The 12726-nt window shown below is 50.0% G+C and overlaps 1 protein-coding gene across 1 annotated transcript in view; it reads right to left on the bottom strand.

Annotated features, from left to right (window-relative positions):
• Positions 1-2195: 2195 nt before the first annotated feature.
• The window catches only part of GYPC (glycophorin C (Gerbich blood group)), a 42942-nt gene continuing 32411 nt past the window's right edge, over positions 2196-12726 (bottom strand). The window contains exons 2-3 of the mRNA XM_035008224.1: positions 3764-3820; positions 2196-2904 (exon numbers count right to left, since the gene is read on the bottom strand). Of these exons, the coding sequence (XP_034864115.1) occupies positions 2708-2904; positions 3764-3820 (254 nt within the window). The 3' untranslated portion in view covers positions 2196-2707. The remainder of the gene's footprint in view (positions 2905-3763; positions 3821-12726) is intronic.

Raw genomic sequence — 12726 nt, 5'->3', positions numbered from 1 at the left:
ACACCTGTGGTGGCATCAGGGGGCCAAGGTACCCTGGGTTCATCCTTCCCTGAAGACTTTTTAAAGTAAGACATACCTATGTGTGGGTTCTGGGTGCCTCCTCTATGCCCACTGGGCAGTGATCTGTGCTCACAATCCTTGAAGATGAGGCCACATGCCCACATTTTCTCAAAACCCCGAAGTGATGTCACAACAGGAAGGGATGTTGGTAGTTGTTTAGTTCAGTGTTTCCCAAATGTGTTCCGGGGACTCTTGGCCTACAAGTTTGTAAAAGGTGTTCTGGGAAGAAATGGGGTCTCTGGAAAAATACATTTGAGGAATGCTGCACTCATCCTCCTACCCCCAATACTCCAAGAGTCACTGCACACATTGGAACACTAAGGATGGCTGGAAGCCTTGCACAGCTTTAACTTTGCTTAACACGTCATTTACACATTTATTTGCACAAGGAACACCCTTTTTGTTTGGGCTGTGTATCACCATTTTGCCGGGCTGGTATTTTATAGATCACAGTTTGGGACATACGGATGTAACTAAACCCTTGATTTTATAGATGAGAAGTGGTGGGCCAGCAAACTCGGGTTACTCAGGGGAAGGTCTCACCTTTTGACTATCATCAGCTTCTTTTCTTCTATTTCTTCCCCCACACCCATGACAACCCTATAACTTCCAGCTATTTTGCTTGGTGGCCATTCCTGGCAGAACTTGGCTCCTGCTATTCCCCTAGGGAGAATGATGGGGAACCTTTTTGCTGACTCCCAGGTGTAGATGGTGCAGCCTCAAGAAACCTGAGTCACAAGGAGTTCCTTGCAGCCTGGGCTGCAGTCTTAAACCTGGAAATGCTGGTCTCTGAGTGACTGTGGAGCTGATGGGAGTCTTACAAAGACCCTTACAAAAGAGGATGGTTACTAAGTTTATCTTCTCTCCCTGTTATTAATTTTAAATGACAGTTATTTCTCTTCAGGAAATCTTAAGAAGTGGTGCAATGAGGAACTTTCATTAACCAAGACATATGTACTGCATATCTAGCACCAATTATTGACACTGGAAGACTGCCCTGAGCACCTGACACATTTGTTCCTGCCATCAACCCTAAGACTTGGTACCGTATGGGTTCAGAATGAGTCCCTCAGGATGGGCCACTTTGGCATGCAGATTATTTTGAGCTGGAAACAATCAAGGCCCAAAAGGCTCAGGAAGAAACTCTGACCTTCCCCTTAACCGCCTAAAAGAATTGAGACAGAGGACCTACTCTAGGAAGGGAACTATCACCATAGGTAACTACATTATAATATAACCAGAGGAGGTGGACAGGGAGGAGGTTAGTAAAGTTGGTGTTACAATTTCTCTCTGTGTCCCGTTGTTCCTGAGGGGCCCAGCAAACATTTGTTTACCAAGCATTTACTCTTTTTCACATTCCTGTGAATGGACCTTCCTTCCCTTCAAAGTCCCAGACCTCTATCCTCTTCTCCTTAGTCAGGATGACCTATATACCTCACTTTGCCTGACTGGTTTTTGGAATCCCGTGTTTATGTGGATTCCCAGGACTTACGAAATTAAGTTTGATTTTTCTAATCTGTTTCATGTCAACTTGATTCTTAGACCAGCTGGAAGGATCTTGAAGAGTAGAATAAAATGTTTCCTCCTCAACACTACCATGGAATCATGTCTACTTGAGGGATGGGAACACTGAAGCCAGAAAGGTCAAGCAAGTTGCCCAAGGTCCCAGGACCAGGAAAGGGGGACCTAGGGCCCAAACCCAGAGGGATGGCACTCTGCAGTCTGTGCTCTAGCCACTGTTATTATGGGAAGGATCAGTTCACTCATGGTTATTTAACAGGTATAATTTTTCTAATATCGTGCATTAAAAAAAAATCAATGCTTCAGCCAGTGCCTAGGCAGCTGGGACAGCCTATTATTTCTAGAGGAACATTCCACTCTTACATTTGTTTCATGAAGCTGGTGCCTGCACAGGGAAAAAAAGAAACCTGGTCACTGGTCCCTCCTTCCCTCAGGGTTCCAGGAGGCTGCACTGTCTATGCTGAGGACAGGCCAATGGGGCTGGAAGTGGATGGTCCCAGCCCCACGCATGCAGAATGTAGTGGAGAACACAAAGTCATACCAGTGAAACGCAAGGCCTGGGTGGTGGTTGTCTTTCCCCAGACAATTACAGTAATGCTGTTTGACTCTGAATGCTTGGTTACATTTCAAATTTATTTCCAATCATTTAGAGCTGGATCAATGGGAGACAAAAGTGCCTTTTAGCTCTGGCACCTGCTGTTCCCCCCAAATGTCAAGGACTGACATTTGATGCCATTATCCCCAGTCAGCTTACAGATGACTCACTTCCTTGCTTCCCCAGCCCTCAGGCCCACCCACCCAGCAAGGACTTTCACACCATGCTGATGACAAACTGCACTGTCCAGGAGAACCCAGACTTTCTTCCTCTGGCAGAGCAAAGGCAGGCCTCCTGGGTGGCCACTGCATCCCCTGGTGCCTGGGACAGGCCTCTCACGGCTCAGTCCCTCCTTCTTCCCTCTCTCTTCCCAGGCTGGCACCTAGTGTTCCCAGGCCAGGTGCGTATCTTGGGATGAGGTGGGTGCTCTCATGGTCTGCCTGGTGGTGCAGATAGCAGGTTGGGGTTGTGGGATGTATCTTCTCTTACGGAGTTGAAGGAGGCATTGGGGGAGGTGAGGCCTGGTGCCCCTCAGATAAAGTACTCCTTTCTGCTGTTGTCACCTGTGTCCTGGAGGGAGGGGTCATCCTGCAGGGCTGCGTCTGCGCTTTCAGCAAACTCTGTACCCTTGGCCTCATTGGTGTGGTATGTGCCCTTGTGCCGGTACATGTAGCGTAGCATGACGATGAGGAGGCAGATCAGGACGATGGCTATAGCGGCGATCACGCCTGCAGGAGGGAAGCAATGCATGGCTCAATCTGGGGCAGGCATCTGGGCCTGAGGGAGGGGGTCAGGACGCACAGGGCTTGTGTCCGGACAGATACTCTGCTATAACAAACACCAACCCCAGACAGGCTTGCTCATCCTGCCTAGTGTGTGCTCACCCTTATCTGTACCCGTCTGAGTTACCTCTCTCTCCCCTCCTGTTCCCTATCCCTCCACTCAGAGTGGTGCCGACTGAGGCTGGAATAGGATCCCAGAACTGACCCTCACTCAGGGGCGCTCAATCTACTGAGGAAGACAGACCTCTGTGCATGACTTGCAGAATGAACTACATGGGTTTACCTAAAACTGAGGGGTTCATGGGCCTCAGGACTTTCAGTTTTAAAACCAGAACAATCCCAACTGAGAAGTTTCCTGGAGCACAAGTCTTGGTGGTAAAACCAGGAAAGTGCCCAGAAGGCTGGGCCCTGGTGGCTGCCCCCTGGGCACTACTGGGGGAACAAGACAGGGCCATGGGAAGCCCTTGAGACAGGTTGGGTGGAGTGTGGTTCACTGCTCATCACCCGACCTTAGCTCCAGCATGCTCTCCAGAGGTGAGGGCTGCATGAGTCTGGCAGGGGAGCAGGGATCAGCCAAGCAAATGACTGAAGAGGAAGAGGATTCTGGAGGATGCCATGCAAAGGCATGGGGTGTGGTCAGAAGTCAGTCCTTCATTTCTGTCTGGACTCATGAGTAGTTGGGAGAAGAGGCTTGAAGTCTGAGCAATAGAACCCAGGTCTCTCAGACTCTGGGAGTGATGGCAGGTTCTCTCTCCCCTGGGCATTTCCTCTGACCCTCCTGGCTTGGAGGCCCAGCACAGCTCACCTGCAATGATGGCGATGTTCGCCCCCAACGAGGGGAAAAATGGGCCAGGGTCCAGTTCTGTGAACAGAAGAGAAGAGCCTTAGTGGGGAGAGAAAGTCTTCCCATACTTAGCAGCACCCTGGCCGTGCCTGTACCCCCAGCTCACAGGCGCACAGCTCTTGAATGGGCCGAGTGGACAGGAGGCAGGGTGTGCCTGGACAGGCTTCTGGCTCTGCCTGGCCACTGGCAGGTCTGCGGAGAACGTGTGAACCAGAGTTGAGGCAGCCCCAGTTCTGACATCTCTGCAACCATGCGAGTGGGATGAGGGATGGGCTCCTGCACTGGGCAGACACTGGGTAGACAGGCTCGGTGGTGGCCATGAAAATGGGCAGTGATATGCCTGGTGCCAGCACCACCTGCCTTTGGACCTCAGCTTTTCTCACCATAATGGTAAAAACAGACCATCTGTGAAGTGTCCCGACATGTGGAGGGTCTGTACATGCCAGGTGTTGGTTTAGTTGCCTTTGACCCATCACATCATGTGGTCTTTGATATCCCGTTCCATGAGGTGTGTGGTATCACTAGCTCATTTCACAGGTGCGACACTGAGTGTCAGAGAGTGACGTGCCCAGGGTCACACAGCTCGCTCAATGGTGGCCCGGACTTAGCTCAGACTCTCACCTCTGGGGTGCACTTTCTCTTTTCTCTCTTGAAGATGCCCCTCCCAGAGGGCTCCTGTCTGGAGGCTCCTCCCCGAGTCCCTCTGGGGTCTCTGATCAGCTCTTCTGTGGGAAGGGCCGCCCTCGGGCGCTACGGATTTACTGAGTGCATTTCTCGGAAGTGCTATGGTCTGGCCACAGGGCTAGCATCACAAGGACAGCAGGAACCTGCACATCACCTCCAGCGGCTGCACAGAGTGCCTCCTCTCTCCTCTGGGAGACGAGTGAGAGGAAGGATTTATTAGACCACAGAAATATCAGTGTTAACATGGAAATCCCATGTTCCCATTACAACGGCTATGCACATTAAAACAGAGAAGGCTACTTCATTATAGGCCTTTCTGCTCAGATAATCACTTTAATCATGGTGAGATGAGGTCATTCTCCCCACTGACAGCTTCCAGATGCCTTTTTCTGATAAGAAACCAGTGGTGGTGTCAGGAAGGAAAGTGTGGGGAGCCAAGCAAAGGCTCCAGGCTGGAGACAGAGGAGGAGAAGAACCGGACTGGAGCCTGGAGGTGGGGAAGAGGTTAAAAGAAGTCCTCAGGCCTGCAAAGAGACTGAGTGGGCACACAGCAGGAGTCAGGGTAGGGGTGGGAGGGAAGGCAGTAGGAGCGGTGGGGTCAGCTTCTAAGTGCTTCACTGCAGTGAGAACGGAGGCTGGCGGGGCAGGAAGTTCAAGTGGCATCGGACTCCAGGGTGGACAAGAGCTACCTAGAATTTAGCACCTTCTCCACAGTAGGTACTCGATAAACATTTACTGAATAATACTGCATAAATAAATGCATGTGTGTGTGTATACACACCTACATGAGTGGATTCAGACACCGGCATTGTAGACCTTCCTCAATCACAAAGCACCGAGTGCTTCAGCAAGAATGAAGAGTGGCCCCTTCCTTAAGTCCATGTGGATGGTCACAGAAGTTCAAATATCCCAGATTGCCACCTGGAATATTCCAGGTGAAGACCAGCATTTCTTATGCCAGTTAGTCCAACCCAGTCAGGGTTAGAAGGGACTGCTGTTACCTTTTCTTTTAAAAACGATTCACAATTGTGTACCATGTGCCTGGTACTGTCCTCAGCATTTACCAGGTTTTAACTCATGTAGCCCCCAGGGCGGTCCCATTCGGAAGCAGTGATTATTATTCCCATCGTACAGATTTGGAAGCTGAGTCCCAGAAAAGTGTTACTGTTTTCCCTGGATCATATAGCTAAAAGAGAGTCAGGAGTCCACCAGCTCAGGCCGAGGCCACCCAGAGTCAGTGTGCTTAACTCTTCAGTCACCGCCCAGTGGGAAGTCTGGGTTGGCTGCTTAAGAACTAGATGAGGTATTTGGCTTGAACCCCTTGGGGTGAATTTCTTAGCTTGTGTTTGGGACCCTGTACCCAAACCTATATACTGGAACACTGGAAGCCCTCCTGGCAGGCCAGCGGACTACAGAGTAGGAGGGATCTCTGGCCTCTGAGGGGTCACCAGTTGAGCCCCTAGCAACGCTCCCTCTGAACTCACGCACACTCAGGAGAATGGTGGGCAGGGATGCTTGATCTCCATGCCCCACCCCTCCAGGTGTGTGGAGCTGAATTGGCACACTGTGAGTGCCCCCAGGGTGGTGACACTTCAGCATGATGGGAACGGCCACAGAGGTCAGAACTGGCACAGAGGAGGAAGCTCAGGCCTGTCTGGGAAGATGGGGATGGCATAAGAAGTGGTTCTCAAAGTATGGTCCTGGGACCAGCAGCCTTTCCTAGGAGTCTGCTAGAAAGGCAAATTCTTGGGCCCCATCTCAGACCTGCTGAATCAGAAACATGGGCTGGGGGCCTGCAATCTGTGGTAACAGGCCTCTAGGTGGTTCTGATGATTGTTCTGTGTTGAGAACTGCTGGTGTTCCCAGAGGGAAGTCATTAGGATTGGCCCTTGAAGGATGAATGAGAGTTTGCTGCACAGACAGGAGTGTAAGCATTCCAAGCAGAGAGCTCAGCACCCACAACAATGCTCACCTCTCCCTAGCTCTTACTTTCTCCCTGAATATCTGCTCACCATTCATGGCACTGAGGTTCCTGAAGCCTGTGTTTTGACCTCTCACCTCTGGAGATGGTGGGGTGAGGACCCTCATCGGTTATACTCCCTTGTCCTGCTTCCCTTTAGCCAGCAGCAATGATAGGGGATATTTGGAAAGGCTAGCTGGAGTGAGCTCCATCCCTCCCAGGAAGTTGACGGGTTAGTGTGCAAGCAGATTGGGACCCTGGAATGAAAACCCACCCCTACCTAGCCGGGGTTGAAGAGTTGAGTATGATTGGAGTTAGCATCATTCTGAGCTCAAGAACTGGGGTAGAGGGATTGATGGGCAGCCTTAGGGGGTGCATTTATGGCAGAGCAAGGTATTATTTATGGCTAGGTGTGGGTCTGAGATCAGAAATAAGCCACTGTGTAGCCCTCAGGTTGGACAGGCATGGGAGGCCTCAACCCTTTTGTAGAGATCCAAGGTACCCTGTGATTTTCCTTCTTGGCTCCCCTCAAGATTGCAACACCCCCACCACAGAGAAAGCTCTACAAGCTCCAGAACCATGTTAGCCCTGGTCACAGCTCTATGCCCAACATTCGACTATGTGCCTGGCACCCAAGGACCGTTGTTGAATGGTATTTGAATGCCTGGTCCCTTTGGGCGAACTGAGAATCAGACTGTACTTTGCACTGTCCACCTCGTGAAGACAGTTTTTGGTTCAAGTCTTGGCATGAAATTGCACAGCAGTTATTCAGCAAAATATTTAATATTGACTGGCTTTACTTTCTTTGTATGTAAAACAAGTTTAACAGTATCCTCCCTGTGGTAGGGATTAGAAATGACATACCCACACATGATAAATATTTTATATACGTTATGTAGACAGTACCTACATGGCACATAGCTCAGAATAGGTGTTTACTGAGTTGTCACCACTATTTTTTTTTTTTTTTAAGAAAGGCAGACTGCCACATATGGTACCTCATTTGGATGTAGCTGGAGTCTTGGAAGCTTGACCACCCCATGTTCTCCTAAAAATGGTCCTAAGTACTAGCAGGGGAATGCAGCTACTCGTATACCCTTGACCGAAGAATGGTCCTCCTCTATCAGGGAAGGCCGTTCTCTTCTACCGAGGGTGTGGCTTTGGGAGGGACGCACATGGAGCCATGAGGGAAGAAGGGGACACCCGCCTCGATAGCCAGATCCACCGAATCAACCCTGGCGATCAGTGGGGTGACAGATGTCACAGCCAGATCGCCCTCACATCCTGTCACCACTAGTTTGATCTCATTCTTATTATTACTCTGGTTTGCACATAATTCAGTGCCAGCCACCTAAACGACCTGCTAACAGATGTTGTGAGTCCAGGCAGAGGATGGATGCTGGTCATGGATTCCCAGCACAGTCTTGGCTGACAGTAAATCAACATCTGGGTGCTGAGTGTCTCTGAGTTCCCAGCATTACCGTAGGGAAAGAGGAAGTTCCAGGAAACAGAGAATGAGTCTCTAACCTCAGGGGGCTTATGGTTTCCCTGGGAGATGTGACTGTGACACGCAACTTATTTAGGGCAGTGTTTGTCAAACAGTAAATCCCAGCCCACTGGTGGGTCCTAACTAGAGGGGAGGGAGAGGGAAAGAAGAAGAGGGAGAGAGAGGGGGAGAGAGAGAGAGGGAGTGGGAGAGAGAGAGAGAGAGGTGTTCAGAAACCATCAGGCCCTAACAAAGGCAGCCAGGGTAAATAATATTTGGTGGGGCTTTGATTTCATTTGTGCACACACACCAAAAGCATTTACCATACTGTTTGGAGGCCATGGCTTAAGCCACAAGACTATAAGGGGGAGTAAAACAAATCCCTAGTCCTGCAGTGTTGAGTTCAAGGAAGCCCAACTACGAGCAGGCAGATGGCAAAGAAAGCACGGCTTCACTCTGACAAAAGCTGGTATGGGTCATGGCGGTAAGGTGGCCATGTTGTGTGACAGCTCTGAGCTTCGGAACCCTCACCACAAGGCTAGGGCCTGGGCCATGGGCCAGGTGCAGGGATAACAGATGCTTCCTGTGAGCTGAGCTGATGACTCTCCAGAGGGAGAGGAAAGGGAAGGGCTGTTACTGCCCCAAACTCCTGTTCAGGGAAGCTCCCTTCCCACAGGGGCAGGGGTGGGATGGTGGGTGGGAGGAATGCTCCCTGATTCTGGAGATGAGGCCACATAGCCTGGGGGTTCAGCCTTGTGAGCCTCTGGAGGAGAAGAAGCACTCTGCAGGTTCTCTGTGCATTTACTAGGCACAGGCACTGGGCAAAGTTTCTGTGGAAGCTCCCTCATTAATCCTGCAGCAAGCCTGCAAAAGGGAAGTTTCTTCCTTCCTTTAAGTTACAGATAATGCAATGCATGCCCAAAGAGGTCAAATAACGTGTCAAAATCTCACTGCCAAAAAAGGGCAGAACTTGTGTTCAAACCAAGGATAACTTAGCACCAGAGTGTGTGCCTTCCAAAGTGCTGGGAATGGCTTTTCTCCTGTGCAGTCTGCAACCTGTCTGTGGCCACACACCTGCTGATTCTACATACAGTCCACCGGGTGGCCGGCCGTCTGTCCTCCAGTCACAGGCAGCAGGGCACACAAGGGCTCCCCCTCGTTGAAGGTGACATTCCCAGTTCCACTGGCAGCTTGGGCACAGCCAACAGGACCCAGGACTTTAGCAGCAGCTGGACCCTGGGGGTTCTCAGATTTTGACAGAGAGCAGTGGTCAGGCGCTGGCCCCAGAGACACAGGTCGACCCTCTGTGGCCACCAAGAACCTCCCTTCTTCTGTGTTTTCTGATGAAGCTGTCCAGCAGTTCTCTCCTTTCCTGCAAGGTTTTGTTGTCTTTACACCTCTTGCCCACCTCTACTGGTTTTTCCTTGTGCCTCGGGAGTTATGGAGGAAGAGCCTGTTCCCTGCTTCCCATGTCCACTTGGGCCAGCAAAGGGGCAAGAATTCTGGCCAGGGCAGAGGCCTCTGGGGGATTGAGTTCCTTTGAGTCAAGAGGGAGGATGCCTTTGAATCAGGAGGCCTAAGTATGGTGGGAAGAGGAGAATTATTTCAGCTTTAAAACCATGAAGGAGAATAGGGGTTTGTCGTGGAGTCCTTGGAGAGTTCTCGCCATGACAACCACGTCGATGACAGCAATGCAGAGGTGTCCACACCATTGCCTGACAATTTGCCAAGCTCTGGCCACTCACCCAGAGCATTCTATTTCAAAGAAACTACAGATCTGGTTAGAAAAGTCACTCTCCCACGGCCATGACTTTGGGTGAGTCTGATTTGGGTTCAGGAGGAGGACAGCTATTGGGGGAGGGACAGGAAACTTCGTGGCCATAGAAAGTGCTCTTTAGCTCCCACTGGAGTTTCTTCTTCCTGTGCTAGATTCTTGCCTCCAAGTTCTTATGCAGGTCAAGCAGAAAGCAGTTGACAAGTGACGTTTATTAACTGACTTTTCTTTTTTTGGTAGGAAGAAGGTCAACCACGTTTCCGTTTCTTTGATGGTTTGTTGTTATCACACCCTGAAAGGATATAGCATTTAAGCTACAGCTAGGGAAGAATTGGTCTCAGGATAGTAGTGCTACACAATAATAAATGGATAGCTTATTATTCACTGTCTATCCATCTCTCTTGCAAGCCAGCGATATTGGCTGAGCAGGTAGCATTACCCAGCCCCAGGGATGTGGAGAGGATGCGGTGTGCCCCTAGGGAGCTTATGACTTGGTGGAGGAGATTTAACATATTTATGGGAAAAGAGACTGCCAACACTGTCTGTGTGGTAAAGTGTCAAAATGAGCGATAAAGATATGCCCAGGGGTGTTGCAGAGGGGACTCACCCATCAGACTCAGCCCCAGGACTCCCAGGTTCTCTGACAGTGAGGATGCTCATGATTTTGTTTGTTCTTTCTGTCCTCAGCAACATTTCTCTAGCACCTACTATTTTGCAGCGATGTGCTCTCTGCTTAAGCCAGGGCCCTTACCTTTAAAGGAGCTTACTGTGTAACAGAGACAAATGCACGTGGGTAGTTCTCTGATGTTCTTAGAAAGGGGTTCCTGGAGGAAGAGGGGGCCCCCAAGACTGACCTACTGAGATGGTGGGGTGGGGAATGCCAGCATGGAGAACTGGGTGCAGTGGTGAGAGGACATGGGGGGCAAGTCCGTAGCAGAGTGGTCATGACTTCTGGGTGGTCAGGAGGACCTCTTCATGAGCCTGACTGCTGTGGTGCCTGGTCATCATTTGTCGGATACAAGGCCCTGAGATAGGACTACACCTGTGCTGGAGGGCAGAACTTCTCAGGCAAGTTAGCTCACCTCTTGGAGCTTCCTTTTACTTCCTTTTACTGTAAAGTAGAGAGCAAAACCTCCTCCTGAGGGGTTAGCAGGGGCTGATGGCTAGGGCATGGGTTCTCAATCTGAGTGTTCATCAGGATTTCCCGGGGGATTTGTGACACCGCAGATCACTGCACCCACCTCAGATTCTGACTCAGCACACCAAGAGTGGGCCTGAGAATTTGCATTGCTAATTACGTTCCCAGGTGCTGCTGATGCTGCTGGTCCAGGAGCCTGTCTTTGAGAACCACTGAGCTCATGACAGTGAGTGGCTTATAGATCACACGCTCAGTTCCAAAGCTATCACACACCTCCTCTTTGCAAGGAGGTGATATAAGGCTTCAGTAAATGGAAGTTGTGGGGGGATGGTCCTTTCTTAGCAATGAAAATAAGAAGTCACACCCCCAGCTGCCCTGGCCACAACTCTGAGCTCAGCGTCCTTTCTTTCAGGAGCCAGCTGATGTAGTTTCAGACCCGGCATAGTGGTTACTGTGAGAATTTGTCACCTGCGCTGGCTCCCTTGGCTGCCCCCATGACTGGAGCTGGGTGAGAGGACAGAGGGCCCTGTGCCAGCATCTGGTAGGTGCACTTGGCCTCTGATCAACACCTGATCAGGAGACTCTAGTCTCCTTTGCCTTGTTCTTTGGAAACTTTGAAAGTCTCAGCTGCCCCTTGGGTGTCCATTTGCACGTCCATTGCCTGCAGTGAGACCTCGGGAAGGACAAACAACCTCTGTTGATTTATTTCAGTATCCCTGGGCTCTGATGATGCAGCAGGGAAGTGGTTCTCCAAAGAAAGGTGTCTGGGGAACCAAAGTGGCAAAGGGAATGGATGCTTAGGGATATTTTGAGAAGCCAAGAGGGGACAGTGTATCCCAATCAGCGTTTGCTTGGCGTCCTAGCTCTGAGCTCCAGCAGAAGTGACTGGAGCACAGAAGGCCTTGGATACACTTATTCCAGCCTCAGCTCCATCCAGACTGGGGGACAGTGAGGGCGCAGGAAGCCTCCGCCTGCCAGGCTCACAGCTGGGTGCCTGCTTACCGGCTTACCTGTGCATATTGGCTGTGTCAGCCAGCTCAGGAGTGAACAGGTGAAGGAGTGAGGTCCAGAGCAAGGGGCAGTCCCGCAGCACGTCTGAGCTCCTGCCTAGACCACACCTGGACCATCCTGGGGAGTGCTGTGGACTTTCTAACCTCAGCTTCCTCACATGTGAAATGTGATGGCACAGCTATGTAGGCTCCTTGTGAGGTGGTGTGTGATGAGCCCCTGGGGCAGTGGCCAGCACAGGTTGGCTGTTGGATTATCACCATTGTCACCATTATCACCGTTGCCAACAACTTCAAAATAGCCTCCAAGTGAGATTTTAAAAAACGGCCACCTTTAATTCTCTTGTACACTGTTTGGCAAATGTGTCACCCTGAGAATTAAAAATTCCATGTCTAGTAATTGATCCTAGTGAAATAATCTGAAAAAGAAACAAAAATTCATGCTTAGGAAAGTATACTGCAATTTGGTTTAAAATGGAAAATAAAAGAGAGAGAACAATCTAAATGTTCCACATTAGGGAATTGGTTATGTAAATTCTGATATGCTTATATGATAGAATATTATGCAGTTATTGAAGTGATGCATGGAAATCCTTAGTGACAGGAGGAAATGCTTACAGTATGATTTAAGGGGAAAAAAAACAGGATCCTGTAAATATAAATTACATTAAATATTTAAAAAAAACTATGAAAAAGGAATCAAAGGAAATAGCATGTTGGGGTAGTGGCTTTTGGCTGGTGGGTGGGGATTAGGGGTGGAATTATTTTCTCCTAACATACAGTTTTCTGCACTTTCCAAATCATCTATGATAAACATGTTACTTTTAAGGTCAAGAAATGGGAGTGAATCTTCAGAACTGGCTATCATCACAGAA

The sequence above is a fragment of the Mirounga leonina genome, unplaced genomic scaffold (assembly GCF_011800145.1).
Source record: "Mirounga leonina isolate KUSES-001 unplaced genomic scaffold, KU_Mleo_1.0 Mir_151, whole genome shotgun sequence".
NCBI lineage: Eukaryota > Metazoa > Chordata > Mammalia > Carnivora > Phocidae > Mirounga > Mirounga leonina.
Note: the sequence above shows the minus strand (reverse complement) of the source record. Positions and strands in the feature narration are given on the sequence as shown.